General features: G+C 48.6%; 1 protein-coding gene across 2 annotated transcripts in view; it reads left to right on the top strand.

Moving 5' to 3' along the window:
- Positions 1–14500, top strand: part of EPHB2 (EPH receptor B2) — a 132639-nt gene extending 118139 nt beyond the window's left edge. For both annotated transcript variants that reach the window (XM_015416530.1, XM_015416529.1), the window contains exons 12-15: positions 3546–3695; positions 7408–7601; positions 9020–9175; positions 14392–14500. In XM_015416530.1, coding sequence (XP_015272016.1) covers positions 3546–3695; positions 7408–7601; positions 9020–9175; positions 14392–14500 — 609 coding nt within the window. The remainder of the gene's footprint in view (positions 1–3545; positions 3696–7407; positions 7602–9019; positions 9176–14391) is intronic.
- The last annotated feature ends 1785 nt before the right edge of the window (positions 14501–16285 follow it).

Genomic DNA, 16285 nt, shown 5'->3' with positions numbered 1-16285 from the left:
CAGTGTTCCCTCTAAGCTGAGTTAGTGTGAGCTAGCTCACAGTTTTTTAGCCTCCGGCTCACACATCTTTGTCTTGGCTCAGGAAGGAGGGCTCCAGAGCAAACTAATCGATGCAGCAGCCAAATCGCTCGCTCACAACTTTAATGCCAGTAGCTCACAAAGTAGAATTCCTGCTCACAAGACTCCACAGCTTAGAGGGAACACAGAGCACCAGATAAAAGGGACATTGAAGGAGAATCATTCAAGAATCATAGAATCATAGAGTTGGAAGGGACCTCTGGAAGGGATCATCTAGTCCAGCCCCCTGCACAATGCAGGAATTTCACAAATACCTCCCCCTCCACACCCACCGTGACCGCTGTTCCACGCCCAGAAGATGACCAAAAAAACCCTCCAGGATCTCCAGCCTAACTGGCCTGGAGAAAAAATAATTCCTAACCCCAAAGTGGGGATCAGCATTTCCCTGGGTGTATAAGAAAAAGCCACAGGAGCTGAGCACTGACGCAACCCTGCCTGCCCTCCCTCTCATGATCTGCCTAAGTTCACAGAATCAGCATGGCGGTCAGATGGCCATCTAGCCTCTGATTAAAACCTCCCAAGAAGGAGAGCCCACCACCTCCCGAGGAAGCCTGTTCCACTGAGGAACCGCTCTAACTGTCAGGAAGTTCTTCCTAATGTTTAGCCAAAAACTCATCTGAGTTGCCCTCTTTATAGGCTTCCTAGAGCTGACCACCATTGGAAACAACACGTTGGGGGTGATGGGATTTAGTCTGGTCCAGCAGGGCAGTCTGTCCGTGGCAGTGAAGACGAGGCTTCTGGTTGTCATTGCCCCGATCATCCTCGGCTCCTCCTGGTCTCCCCTGGCACTCCCTCACACGTGGAACAACTGAAAAATGCAGAGGTTTCTCCACCAGCCGGACACACACTCCACTCATCGAAGAAGAAGGGATTATAAATTGTTAACGTCGCCATGCAGCATCTGCGCTCGGAAGCAGAGTGCCCCCGTGGAGGCATCATTGGCGTCTTTCACAGGCATCAGCGCTCTCAGCCACAAAAGGAAAGGCAAGTTCAGGCCAACGTGTGACCCAGATACTGTGCCCCGCAACCCTCGGATTCATCGTTCCAGAAGAAGAGTTTGTTGTCTTGACTTTGTTTGGGCTGCTTGAAGCTGCGGTCATTTTCGGCAAGGGTCAGGTCGCCTTCTGAGCCAGATGGAGCTGTCCACATCTGCTTCGAGGCAATTTGGACCTCCTGGTCCTTGCGCCGAGGAAGACTGATTTGGGTTGCCCTGGCGGATTCCTGTAGGAGAGCTCTGCTTCCAGCCCAGCCATTACCGTGAAGCCCGCCGATTGTTTCAAAGGCTCATAAAATAAGATACGATTTGGAGAAAGTCGATAAGAGAGAACTCGGTCTCTCACGGAAAACGAAACAAAACAGAAGTCCAGTGGGATCTGTAAACACGAACAAGATTTATTCTGGGATTGTTGGTCTTTAAGTTTTGGTTTGTTGAAAAAGGCTGACACGGCTAAGCCTCTGGAACAGTTCTCTGAAGATAGCAGAACTTGAAATCAGCTGGCGAAGTTCACTGAGGAGAGACAAAAAGAAAGCACACACAAACACACACCCACATACACACACATACACTAGTTGAAGCTGTGGAATTCACTAAGTCAAGATGCTCTCTGCTTGAAAAGGGGCTTGGGTGAGTTCACGGGAGATAGGTCCATCAGTGGGTATCAGTGGAAAGTCCTGTCAAGTCACAGCAAACTTATAGTGACCCCTGGTGGGGTTTTCAAGGCATGAGTTCCGAGGTGGTTGGCCATTGCCTGCCTCTGCCTAGCAGCCCTGGACTTCCTAGGTGGCCTCCCATCCAGGTACTAACCAGGGCCAAACCTGCATAGCTTCTGAGATCTCACAAGACTGAGCTGGCCTGGGCCATTGGTTGTTAGCCACAATAACTAAATGGGATCTTTGTGTGCGGAGGCCGTATATCTCTGGATACCACCTGCCGGGGGCAGAGGTCATTTTGGGGGGATCGCGGGGGATCGCAGTTCCCCCGGGTGAGGTACAGGGGGCGGGGCACATGACGAAGCCCCGCCCCCTGCTTCCGGCCGCCCCACTTCTGGCCCTCATTCAGCCAGGAGGAGGCAGGAGAAGAGGGATCCACCGCCGGGCCCCTCATGGGGCTCGGCAGTGGAGCTGCAAGGCCGGCGGCGGCCGGGACCGTTGGGGGTGGTGTGTGTGGCCTTATGACACACTTCCGGTGACGTCAGGGGGTGTGGCCTTATAGCACACTTCCGGTGATGTCAGGGGGTGTGGCATATGCTAATGAGTTATGCTAATGAGTTCCCCTAGCTCTTTTTCTACGAAACGACCCCTGGCCGGGGGTAATAACTGAGGGACACTTTGGCCTCCATGCAGTGCTCATAGGTCTTCTGAGTGCATCTGCTCAGCCACCGTGGGAAACAGAATGCTTCAGTAGATGGACCATTGGTATGATTCAGCATGACCGGTCTTCTGTTCATACGGCATTGGGTTTCCCTTTGACTGAACGAGTGCGCCATTTTGCACCCATGCGGATAAAGCCACAAGAGAATTGATTGCCAGGGCAATACCTGGGGCTCTCTGTGGTTTCCCAGTTTGGCTTTACAACAAATGGCATTCTGGCAGTTCTTAGAACGGGGTGGAGTCCCATGTGGGACACCAGAAATATCCTTCCTCAATCCCTTTATGAATCAGGGAGGGGGGTGGAGGCAAAGCACTGAGTGTTTGATGTAGCCTGAATTTTATTCAGAAGGCATTTCAGGTCTTTATCTTCTGGTTTTTCTACTTTTAGTGCTGACTTATTGCTAGCGTCATGTTTTAGTTGACTGCTGTTTTAATTGTGGTTTTTATGCTGGCTTCTGTTTTTTATGAATTGTGTTTATATGAATGTTCTTAGCTGTTCCTTTTATTGTTGTGCTGTTTTTTATGAATTGAGTTTATATGATTGTTTTTAGCTGTTGCTTTAATTGTTGTGCTATTTTACAACTGATTTTTAAAATTTTTTTTAAAAAGTATTGCTTTATCTTTCTTTTAATTTGGTGGTTGTAATAAGCTACTTTGGCTGTTAATGCAATATCCAAAAGGTGGGGCATACATTTTTATTTATTTACTTAATTTATACTCTGCCTTTCTGCCCAGTGGGGGCCCAACGCTGCTTAAATTATATTCCTCTCCTCCATTTTGCCCTCACAACAACCCTGTGAGGTAGGTTAGGCTGAGAGTGTACAGGTGGCCCAGAGTGACCAGTGCATTTCTGTAGCAGAGATTCAAACGTGAGTCTCCCAGGTCTGAGTCTCTAACCACTATACCACACTGGCTCTCTAAAGGAAACGAAGTATAAAAGAAAAAGGAAAGAAAAATGGTCTAAGATACGCTGGCTTAGAAAGGCAGATGTATTTGGGGAAGGAGTCACAACTTTGAATACCACTATCTGTTCCACTTGACTAGTCTGAAAACACCCTCTGAATATCCTCTGATTCTCCCCCCCCCCCACTCTGCAGGGTGGGAAGATCCCAATTCGCTGGACAGCACCCGAAGCCATCCAGTACCGGAAGTTCACTTCCGCCAGTGACGTCTGGAGCTACGGCATTGTCATGTGGGAGGTGATGTCATATGGGGAACGGCCTTACTGGGACATGACCAATCAAGACGTAAGTCAACGGATAGTGCAGTGAGCTTGGGAAGTCACTTCGGTGTGCCACCCAATGTGGTTCACAGATCTTCTGTGGGTGATCGTGTCTGTCTTTGTGCCAGTCAGCTGTCCTGCTGGTTTTGAGTCTCAGACCTTCTGGCAGGAGCAGCTGTCAGAGTCAACATTACTTAAATAGATAGACCACTGGGCCAAATTCAGAATAAGGGGAGGAGCCTTGGCTCAGGGGTAGAGCACAAGCTCTGCAGGCAGTTGGTCCCAGGTAAAAGGATCTCAGGTAAGAGGTGTGGTTAGCTTCTGCCTCGCTCTGCTTAGGATCCTGGAGAGCCACTGCCAATCAGAGAAGAAGATACTGAGCTAGATGGACCAATGGTCCTGGGCGTGGTCATGTGACTGCTAGGATATGTTCAAACATATGTGTGTTTCGTTAGACATTTCTGCTGACAGGCTGTCAGGTGAAGGTGTTCCTAGGAGTTTGGGAGATATTTCGATCCCAATACCTTGATCTGAATACCTTTTTAAAATTATTTTTATTTAATACATGATAATAAATACAAAATAAGGAGCTCCTTACATTACTAAATATAATTAAAAAACAGATCAACACACACAAGTGGATTTCTTCTTTACTCTCAAATAATTCTTTTGACATTACATAATAAGGAGCCCCATGTGCTTCCCAACCATTACATTCTTTCTTATTAACCAAAGCAATAAGCCTAACTAACTTCAGTATCTCTTAAATTTTTCTTGGAAGATACTTTGTCTTCGTAAAACTTAGCCAAGTAGGATGGAAATTTTCTTTTTTATTGGATTTTCCACAGTAATCATAAGGGATTTTTTTTTGTAAGTGTACCAAATGCAGCCTAATGAAGTCCTTTTGGGAATAGATCCAGACTGAGCACAACACAAATTTCCACATTTCCTAGAGAAAGCTTTTTAAAAAAACACACACACAAAGCTTGCTTTCCATGCTTTTATGGGGTGAGAAGACCATTATCTTATGCTTAAAGAACCGTAACTGAAGAACTCTCGCTGAGACATTTCCAGTAGACCAATGAAAGTCACTGTATCCAAGGAGGTATTTCTTTCCCCATCTGATCAGGATACATTTTATTTTTATCATGAACGATCACAGTTTGAGAGTACCCGGATGGAGCTGATAGGTAGCAGGTTCAAGACAGGCAGAAGAAACTTCTTCACACAAAGGCACAACTCCGTCAGGGAATTCACTGCCACAAGATGCGGCCGCTAGGTCAGATGGCTTTACAAAGAGGGATTCGAGCAATCCACAGAGAGAGATCTATCAATGGCTATTAGCTATGACAGCTAGATGGAACCTCTGTGTTCAGAGGTAGTCTGTCTCTGAATAGCAGTTCCTGGGAGGCAATAATAGGGAAAGGTTTTGCCTTCCAAGCCCCATTTGTAAGATTTCTGGAGGCCTCGAGTCACACAGAAAAGCCAGAAGCTGGTCCAATCCCGAGGAGCCTTCTCGATCTCGTTACAGTGTGCTTTGAGGCCGCTCCGTTATAATCCCCGTCAAAAAGTTATTTGGGGCTGGGTTCATTTGCGACTTGTTTGGGTGTGAACGGCATTAATTTGTGCGAGCGGCATCGATTCTCAAAGTAGTGTTTAAGCACCTGTCCATCTAGAGACCGGTTCGCCAGCCATTCTGTCTCTCTTTGTCTGTTAACTGCAGACCGCTGGCCCCACCACCACAGACACTATGCGTTCCCCCCCCCCAATCAAACCCCAGGAGCTCTGTCCCCAGCTGTCCGCGCAAATGTCCTGTCAGAGACATGAACTGCCTTCCCTTCTGCTGGTCTTCACAGCCAGGGCCGGGGAAGCTAATCGGTGGTGAGAATTAGGAACAGGCCCCTCTTGCCAGGGAGATCGGTGTCAATTAGACAGCGAGAGAGTCGGGGTGGAATACCCTGAGGCAGGAGGAGGCAGGAGCGGCGCGGAAGGAGAAAGACTTGTGTTTACATAGGAGAACATGGAAAGCTGCTTTAGGCCGAGGCAGACTGTTGGTCCAGGTAGCACAGAATCGTCTGCCCCGATGGGCGGTGGATCCCCAGGGTTTCACAGCCAAACAAGACAACACCACATGCCATGGTGGGGACACAGCACCATTTTGCAGCCTGGCTCATGACCTTTCAAAGTGCAGCGGGGGCATGATGTGGCCAGGGATGGGGGGTTTCTGCCTCCACCCCCATGCCATTTCCGAGAGCCCAAACGATGGACCCAGACCTAACTTGTCCTGGAAAGTATTGTGCAGTTTGGATCTAAGGCACTTCAAAAATGCAGCTGCTGCTAGACTGGATTGTTGCAATCGGTGATTCATATTCATATTCATACAGGCCCCAAAGAGCACTTCAGTCGGGGTCACAGCACCGTTTAGTGACCCCGGGCCCTAAAGAGGCCAGGCTAGCTACCACGAGGGCCAGGTCCTTTTCGGTGGCGGCCCCTATCTGGTGGAATGAGCTCCCGGAGGAGAATCAGGGCTCTGCGGGACCTTTTACAGTTCCACAGAGCCTGTAAGACGGAGCTCTTCCGCCAGGCTTTTGAGTAGGGGCCGCCACTGCCAATACGACCACCGCATATATGCGGAGCAGGACCGTCGGGGGTGGGCCGATGAGTAATTGGAACATCATGGCTCATGTAGTCTCCCTTCGGATTTTGATCTTGGACCTCCTCCTGACACGCAATGGAGAGTGTGCAATTTTAGTCCTTCATGTATCCTGTGAGTTGTTAATGTTTTTAGCCTCTGCTGTTTTAATGTATCTGTTTTATAGCACCTTGTGCCCTGTAAGCCGCCCTGAGCCTGCGTACGGGGAGGGCGGGATAGAAATGGAATGAAATAATAAATAAATAAGGGAAGTTACCTTTCACCAAGTCAGACCATTGTAGGGTTGCTAAGTCATCGCTGGTAACTGGCAGGAGACTTACCTTGCATGCTCCCGGAAGCGATGTCAGCATGTATGTTACCAGGGATCAGCCCCGTAGCCATTAAAAAAAAAAAACATTGCACACCCCTAGTGCTGACCCTGCTTAGCTTCTGAGATCTGATGAGATAGGTGTGTATCAAGCCACCTTACCTTTCAGTTCAAAGGGTACAGAAGAAATCCTCACTTAAGGGGGTTTCGCCAATCCCAGCCCTTCTTTTAATGAGTTACCAAAGTCAGATGACTTCAGTTTGTATTCGTTCATCACTTTCTTCTCATAGAACAGTGATGGCGAACCTTTTAGAGACCGAGTGCCCAAACTGCGACCCAAAACCCAGTTATTTATTGCAAAGTGCCAACACGGCAATTTAACCTGAATACTGAGGTATTACTTTAGAAAAAACAACCGATACATTAACTTAAGATGATCCAAACAAAGTAAGGAAAGCAATCCCAAATGCTTTCATTTACTTAAAATTATTTGGCAGAGAATTCGACACTTTAATGATGGTCTAGGCCTGGCTGGGGTGATGGCACGTGTGCCCACAGAGAGGGCTCTGAGTGCCACCGCTGGCACCCGTGCCATAGGTTCGCCACCAATGTCATAGAAATTTGTAACATGGTTGTAACAGGGAGGTGGGATACTGTTGGCGGCCAGTCGGCAGGTTTTAAAACAGTATAATCTTAAAGCTGCACACTCCAGTGTTTTGGCAAAGTGAAGGGCTTAATGGCTGTGTACTGACCTCCGTAGGGGCTTTTGTCTTCCAGGTAATAAATGCCATCGAGCAAGATTACCGGCTGCCACCTCCCATGGACTGCCCGAGTGCCCTGCACCAGCTCATGTTGGACTGCTGGCAGAAAGACCGCAACCACCGGCCCAAATTCGGGCAGATAGTCAACACCTTAGACAAGATGATCCGAAACCCAAACAGCCTGAAAGCCATGGCACCCCTCTCCTCGGGGTAAGCTGCTCTTTTCCCAGAAAGAAAATTCTACAAGAATTCCTGGATGTCAATATCTTCAGGTGTCCACTAGAGACAGTTCCATTTGGCTGGTTGGGTTGTCCATTGTACATGATCCCTCCCCTTCGCTGCATTTTTGATCCATGGAGATGACCAAACGGGTCTTGGATATTGTCCTTGGTCTCCAGTAGGTCTCCAGATTCGGTATAGTCTAAAACTCCAAAACTTTCGATAAGTTTTTGGCCAGCAATAGCTGAGGCCCCTACCACACACGAGTGCGTCCACAACTCACCTCGTAATTACCTCCGTTTTCTGAGCTGTCTTGGAGAACTCTGAGAACTTCCCCAAAGAGTTCAGAATGTTGGTGTACCCTAGGAAGCTCTCTACCAATCTCTACTTTCCCCAGCATACTTAATGACCCTGTTCATTGAAACAGAAGATACGGGAAATGCCCATGCATTCCAACAACAGTGTACGCTATTGCACCTGTTCAGGAATATCTAGTCATTGAAAGCTGGGTGGGCTATCTTAAGATTTGGTACAGAAGCCACTTGGAGTCCAGTCTTTGGAGAAAAGCAGAATATAAATACTATTTTAACTAAACCAAATAGACCATCCTGGCTGGTGTCAGCCCCTGATCTGTTGTGGAATAGCAGTCTCGGTTCATAAGGGCTCGAGTGTGTCATTACGAGCCCTGCCCTGCCGAACTTTGGTGACTGCCCTGAGCAGCATTTCAGAGTGTTTCTGCAAGACAGTGAGCTGTCATCTTAGAACTAGCCCAAAGAAAGGTTCCAGGATTTTAAAAAAAATGGTTATGAGCAATGTTCCCTCTAAGCTGTGGAGTCTCGTGAGCACAAATTCTACTTTGTGAGCTCCTGGCATTAAAGTTGTGAGCGAGCCATTTGGTTGCTGCACAAATTAGTTTGCTTTGAGGCCCTCCTTCCTGAGCTGAGGCAAAAATCTGTGAGCTGGAGGCTAAAAAACTGTGAGCTAGCTCACACCAACTCAGCTTAGAGGGAACACTGGTTATGAGCCTTGATATGTTCTGGAACTCTGCAGGTAGGCATGAGGGATATTTGCATTAATGTTCCTATGCAGGGGAATAATCCTGCTCAAGCAATATGGTGAAGATGCACCTTTAGGGTTGGGAATGAGCTTTTCCAGAACTTTTTGGACTTATCTTGCAGAATCATTCTTGCCATGAGAGATTCCTGCCCTGGGAGGGAACTGGAAAGAGGCACCCGAGAAAGCTATTCGTTACGCTTGAATCTTTGAAAGAATTCTGCCAATTTGGTGTTTTGATGGGAAAGTGTTCTTCATACCATACTAGGTTCCGGTTGGGGACACTTACTGTGCCAAAGCAAGTTCCGTTCTGATTCGTCTCTCTCCTCCTGTCTGATTCTGGGATTTCCTTTCAGGATTAACCTCCCCTTACTGGACCGCACAATTCCAGACTACTCAAGTTTCAATACAGTGGAGGAGTGGCTTGACGCCATCAAGATGGGCCAATACAAGGAGAGCTTTGCCAACACCGGCTTCACCAATTTCGATGTGGTCTCCCAAATGACCATGGAGTAAGTTTCAGAGTCTCAGAGAACAATCCTGTGCCAAAGGAAAGGGAGGAATTGACTCAAAGGTGGCATAGTGGATAAGAGCGGCGGACTCTAATTTGGAGAACTGGGTTCGATTTCCCCACTCCTCCACATGGAGCCTGTAGGCTGACCTCGGGCCAGTCACAGTTCTCGCAGGACTCTCTGAGCCCCCCCTACCTCACAAGGTGCCTCTTGCGGGGAGAGGAAGGAAGGCAATTATAAGTTGCTTTGAGTCTCCTAAAGGCAGGGCTATTTTTGGGCAGGAACGCACAGGAACGGAGTTCCGGCTGGCTCCAGAGTTGGCCACGCCCAGCAGGAACTCATTAGCATAATAGGCCACACCCAACAGCAGGAACTCATTAGGATTGGCTACATTAGGGGTGTGTGGCCTAACATGCAAAGACGTTCCTGCTACAAAAAAAAGCCCTGGGTTTTGACAACAAACAAGGTAAACAGAATAAGAAGCAAAAGGTGGGTGTGACTGGATGACCACACTTCTGGTAACAAGGGCTGTGTGGCCTAATATGCTAATGAGCTATCTGGGGTGTGGCCTAATAGGCAAATGTTTTTTTCTCTTGGGTGTGACCTATTTTGCTAATGAGTTCCTGCTGGGCTTTTTCTACAAAAAAAGCCCTGCCTAAAGGTAAAGAAAAGCAGGGCATGAAATGAAATTTTATCACAGCATCCAACCAGAGCAATCCAAACACTTCAGCAAGAGGCACCAAAATAAAATATTACGAAATATACAATATAAAAATATAGAGAAAAGCAGGGTATATAAAAAAACCCAACTCTTCTTTGTCTTCATCATAATTGGTATTCAGGCAAAGGGAAAGGCAGCCCTTCAGATATGTGGATCCCCAGCCATGTAATGTTTTGTTAGGGGTGTGCATTTTTTTAAACTGGTATTTTTCAGTTCAGGTCTATTGGACCCCCCCAAAAAAAAATAAATAAATATATATGGTATTTTTGAAAAATCTCAGGTCCCAGTACTGGTACGGTATTCGGATCGGGGATTTTTCAGAAATCCCATTTTTTCCCGGGTCTGACCTGAGGGCTGGCTTGGCTTCTCCTCCCAGCCCAGTTTAGACTGGGCTGCGGGAAAAGCTGGCCCCAGGATCCACTGTGCCATGGCTGGAGGATTGCTTCCTGTGCCACAGCAGCTTCTGAGGCTGGCTTCTGATGCAGCCCAGTTAAACTGGGTTGCACAAGAAGCCAGCCCCAAGCCAAGCCGGTGGAAACAGTCTGCTCCCCCCAGCACAGCTGATCCTTGGGCTGTCTTCTGCAGTCCCTTTAAACTTTAAAGGGACTGCAGTAGAAGCCCGACAAACAGCTGAGAGGCGAGAGCAATCTGCTCCTTCCTCTCCACTTTTTTCAGGTATACTGGTAATTCCTGAATATATCCGGGATTTTCTGATTCCCCCCCCCCCCCCGGTTTTCCCGAGAAAACTTGGATACATTTGGGAAGCCAAAATACACTCAGAAAATACCAATAACGTATTTTCTGGGTATATTTTCAGCTCGGGTAGACTCAAATACACACCCCTAGTTGTTGTTGTTGTTGTTTTTTAAAGGGTTAAAAGCAACTCCTTAATTTGAGTACGGCAGCCAACGCGACCACTCCAAAACCAGCATTATATGTTGTCAGAGTCGGGCCACTGAATGTCAAATGTAACCAGTGTTCCCTCTAAGCTGAGTCCGTGTGAGCGAGCTCACAGTTTTTTAGCCTCCGGCTCACACATTTTTGTCTTAGCTCAGGAAGGATGGCTCGAGAGCAAACTAATCTATGCAGTAGCCAAATCGCTCGCTCACAACTTTAATGCCAGTCGCTCACAAAGTAGATTTTTTTTCTCACAAGACTCCACAGCTTAGAGGGAGCATTGAATGTAACCCAGGGGTCGTTTCGTAGAAAAAGAGCTAGGGGAACTCATTAGCATAACTCATTAGCATATGCCACACCCCCTGACATCACCGGAAGTGTGTCATAAGGCCACACACCCCGCCCCCAACTGTCCCGGCCGCCACCGCCACCCTTGCAGCTCCACTGCAGAGCCCCACGAGGGGCCCGGCGGTGGACCTGCAAGGCCGGCGGGAGTGCAAGGAAGCCCCGCGAAGGCCCTCCCTGGCCCCAGGCAGGGGTGGGGAGAGGCAGGGAGGAAGCAACTTACCCTCCCTCTTCTCCTGCCTCCTCCTGGCTGAATGAGGGCCGGAAGCGGGGCAGCCGGAAGCATGGGGCGGGGCATCGTCATGTGCCCCGCCCCCGAAACCTCACCCGGGGGAACTGCGATCCCCCCCGAAATGACCTCCTTTTAAAACGTTGTCTTAGAAATAGTTTCATGAGAAAAATGTAAGAGGCTCAACCGAGAGTGCTGTTTAGTTTTTTAGCTGACTTATGGCCACCCCATGGGGTTTTCAAGGCAAGAGACATTTGGACGCGGTGTGCCACTGCCTGCCTTTGCCTAGTGACCTTACACTTCCTTGGTGGTCTCCTATCCAAGGACTAACCAGGGCCAACCCTGCTTAGCTTCCAAGATCTGATGCGATCGAGCTCGTCTGGGCCATCCAGATCACGGCTTATTGAGGGGAGAGTTCTAAAAAAAAACTGAGAGAAATATTGTTCACTGTTTTTCGGTACAGCCCCCTTCCCTTATTTCTCCATGGGTTTTCCGTCGCTATGCAAACAGTGAGATCAGGCATCTGCAGGGAGCCCTGCGGGTCTTTGAAAAGCAGCACTTCATTGTTTATAGAAATCCGGAGTGGTTTGGAAGCTCTGTCTGACTGACTTGGCAGAAGTCGTTTTTAATGAATAGTTCACGGCCATCCCAAAACTTTTCTGTCACTCAGCAGGCAGCCCGGTTCCTCATGACCTTGTTTGTTGTCGGTTTGTTTGTTGCAGTATCTAAAAGTACACTGACTGGCCCCTGTGTGGATAATGAAAACAGCACAGCAGGGCCACCTACAGAGAAGGAAGGGGTCTGTACCTACTCAGGGGTCTCCTTGGGTACGCAGAAAAATACGACCATGCAAATTAACCATGAGAGGGGAAAAAATAATAAAAATGATTCCTCGTGGACTGCTAGCCTGTTGCTATACTGAGTACTAAAACAGCAGGCCTCCATTTTGATAACAAAAGCAACAAGACTGGATCATCCACAGATGAGGGAGGGGTTTCTACATACTCAGGAGGCTTCCTCAGAATGCAGGAAAAATTGACTTTGTAAATGAACCAAAAGGGGAAAAAATACCCAGCAAATGGCTTGTTGATGGCTGAGCATGTTCCAGGAGGCATGGGATGTTGACAGCAGTTGAGTAATTCCAGGGCTGGGGACTAAATTTTATAAGATCAGACCATGAAAACTTACAAAATCCTGGGAAGAGAGAGTGGGTTCAAAATTTTAGGATTGCCATCCCTTGGTTGGTAACCCCAGGAGCATTGCAGGGCGGAGACTTCTAAGGTGTGATGTCCTGTCTTGAAACAGGAAATTATGTCATGGTACTCTAGGGATTTCAAAATTTTCTATAGTTTTTACCATAGAGATTCTGAATCACGATACCACTTCCTGTTCTGAAACAAGATAGGTAGCCCTGTTAGTCTGTCTGTAGCCGTAGAAAAGAGCAAGCGTCCAGTAGCACCTTAAAGACTAACAAAATATGTGGCAGGGGAGGAGCTTTCATGAATCGAAAGAAGTGAGCAGTGACTCACGAAAGCTCCTACCCTGCCACATAGTTTGTCAGTCTTTAAGGTGCTACTGGACTCTTGCTCTTTTTATACTGTTCTGAAACAGGAAGTGACATTCGGCCATCAATTGACTCTGTTCTCCTCATTCCCAAACCATTTTTCTGAGCAAGATCAGGGGATGGGGAGCATCGCCAGGCACTTCCCCAACCTAACAGGTAAGTGACAATCCTGTACAATGTCCGGATTGCTACAGGATGCTGGACTAGATGCACCATTGGTCTGATCCAGCAAGACTCTTCTTATCAGGGGTCATTTCATAGAAAAAGAGGTGCAGGAGCTCATTAGCATAACTCATTAGCATATGCCACACCCCCTGACATCACTGGAAGTGTGTCAGAAGGCAACACCCACCGCTCAGGCTCCACTGGACTGTTTTGGATTGCTAGCTATGGGGGGGTGGAACGTGCAGATTTGTCCTAACAGAGGAGGGAGAGCTTGTACCTGAATAAAACTTGGTCTTAAAGGTGCCACTGGCCTGTTTTGGGGGGCGGGGCTTGGGGGGGGGGTGCTCTGCAACTTACCTAGCTGCTTCTTGCTCTGACTGAGGGCTGCTGGGAGCAGGGGGTGGGGCTTGTTGCATGTGCCCACCACCTGGGCTCTTTACTGCCGGAGCTCCGCTCCTGTGCGCTCCTGCAGGAAATGACCCCTGCTTCTTATGTTCTTATTCACTGTGGGACCCCAGCTCATTTATTATATTTAGAAGATCGGTATCCCACCTTTATGCCCATGCAAACGGCACACAATGTGCGGCTCACAGCATGATACGAAAATGCTATAAAACCAGATCGTTCGCAATCTGAAAGTTCTATAACGCCAGCCTGTGACAAAAGGGAATCAATCCTAAAAGCAAGAAAAACCACGCATTTGAAAAGGAAAAAGCAGCAATCGGTCATACAGTTAGCAGTGGAATCTACACTATATAAAGACTTCTGGAAATATAAATGCCAAATGCTGTCTGGAGTTAAAATCATTTTTACGGGTCTCAAGGCCAGAGGGAAGAGGGTCTGATGGCTCTCCTGTGGCAGAGGATTCCATAGGCTGGGGGCCATGGCTGAGCAAGCCCCCTCCGGCCAACCTGTCAAGGTCATTTCTGTTAATGCTGGTGCAGCCCCGTAGCTAGGGAATTCTTTGGGAGGGGGCCTCAGGGGGCCTGCCAGCTAATTAAATGAAAGTACAGTGCAGGTGGTAAGTTTGGGGGCAGCCCAGGAGGGAGGGGGCCCAGAAGAAACACTAGGGGGCTGGGCCCCGTGGGCCCCATGTTAGCTACGGGCCGGTGCTGGTGTGCAAAACAAAGCGCCAGCCACCATTTTTTAGATGACCAGCATATCCCCCTGGTCTGTGGAGGTCCATCAAGTATTCTAGTGCCCAAACCTCTTGACAGCTTTGATGGTCAAAAACGTCACGGTGAATTGAGCCGAATTTTTTGTCTTCTGTTGTGTCTTTTGTGTGTGTGCCGCAGGGACATTCTGAGAGTCGGGGTCACGTTAGCAGGGCACCAGAAGAAAATTCTGAACAGTATCCAGGTGATGCGCGCACAGATGAATCAAATCCAGTCCGTGGAGGTTTGAGAAGCGCACGCTGTTGCTCGCACACCACCTCCTTGAGGCCCCAATCCCCTTTTGTCCCCATGTGTCTTGCAGCTCTTGCGGGCCCTGCGTACCCCCCTACGGAGACAGCGGCTGCGACAGGGAAAGGAACGGCCCCAAGGCAAAGTTGCTGCAGACTTTGAGAATCCCACCCCAAAAAGGTTGCAAGGATTTTCTTTAGAAGGATGTTGAAAAACGACAGGCACGGCCATGGCCTTTCTTTTCCCAAGGGCTTTGAGACAGGCTGGGGAAGGGATTGCAGAGTGGCGCCTCTTCCATTGCATGAGCCGTTTCAGCCGTGGGACCAGCTGTCTCCTGGAGTGAAAAGTGGACCGGAAAGTCTGGGAATGGCGGGTTGGGGGGAGAACCAAACTGCACGTCCCTCCAACTTGCTGGGGATGGGCTCCCCCTGGCAGCCAGCAGCTCATCGACGGGCTGCAGAGGGACAAGAATTAGCATTTTCCCATGTAATGGGTCAACTGTTTTTCAACAGCAACGGGCTACAGGGCCGAAGAAGTCTTTCGAACTTCCTTTTCCTTTGAAGGACTGAAACCAGAAGTGTGGTTTTTTTCTTTTCTTTTCTCCCCCACCCCTTCTTTGTGGATGAACAAGAATCTTTGGCCCTAACCGGGGAGAAGAAATTCGGGGGGAATTTTCGGAGGTCGTTGTTCTGCGTTGCGCTGGGACTGTTTTGTGTGTGGCGCTTCCCAGAGGCTCCATCCTCCCTGCACTGCCTGGTGGCAGTTCCTACATATCATATGCACAAGACATCCACAAGGCCTCACTAGAATTGCCAAGGACCTGCCCCCAGCAGGCATCTCCCCCCCCCAACCCCGCTCCCCGTGCCATGTTGTAGATTTGATGTGCATTTTCCATTCGGTTATTGTCGTTTTGAGGGGGGGGGTGAGAGAAACCCTTCGTTGTTTTCTTCTTTGTTTACAATCGTTTGCGGATTGGGGGAGGTGGGTGGCTTCTTTTGGGTTGTTCAGTTGAGTTTGTATGAAAGCAGGATGACATTTCCATTATCCTCGTCTCCCACTGACACACTTCGTCTCCTCACAGAGGGAACAAGATGGCTTCCTAGCTGGGCACCTCCATGGCAGGAACGGGGAGGGAGAGGGAAGCAAGCATTTCAGACATGTTCACATCTTCCTGTCAGCTCCATGTGGGTCGTTTGGAATGCCTGATGGTTCTTGCAAGACAGTCGGCTTGGCGGTTGTTTTCCCATGTTCGAGGAATCTTCACCTGCCCAACACAGAAGATCCAGTGGTGGAAATCAAGATTTTTTTAAAGAATACAAGAACTGCTCTGAGAACTAGTGAAGAAGATCAGCTAGGAGAAGGAGAGAGAAAGAGGACTGGAGCATAGTGCTGCAAGAAAGTCCTGAATTTATGTGTTGGCTATAGGGTGGGCAGTGCCTGGCAACTGGCAGGAGGGTTATGGGTGGGCATAGTCCAGGGAGAAAACTTAAAATCAAAATAAGGCCTCTGCTACTTACCAGACGTATTGACCATAGAGTTCCTGGCAGTTCCTAAACCTGCCTACAAGTGACAAGATTACGATAGCGTTTTTGGTGGTTGCTAGAGCTACCTTTATCACTTCTGGGTAGCTCTGGGAATCCTCAGGAACTCCGGTCAGAAGTTGCAGTAAGTATCTGAGGCCTTATTTTTCTTGTTAATTTTTCTCCCCAGAAGGATTGTGCCCCTCCACTTCGGCCCCAGTTTCCACTCGTCGATCCGCTGAACATTGGTGGGCAAGGAAGGGCTG

The sequence above is a fragment of the Gekko japonicus genome, unplaced genomic scaffold, assembly GCF_001447785.1.
Source record: "Gekko japonicus isolate JY-2015 unplaced genomic scaffold, Gekko_japonicus_V1.1 scaffold2776, whole genome shotgun sequence".
Lineage (NCBI taxonomy): Eukaryota > Metazoa > Chordata > Lepidosauria > Squamata > Gekkonidae > Gekko > Gekko japonicus.
This window is presented reverse-complemented; position numbering and strand designations above follow the sequence as displayed.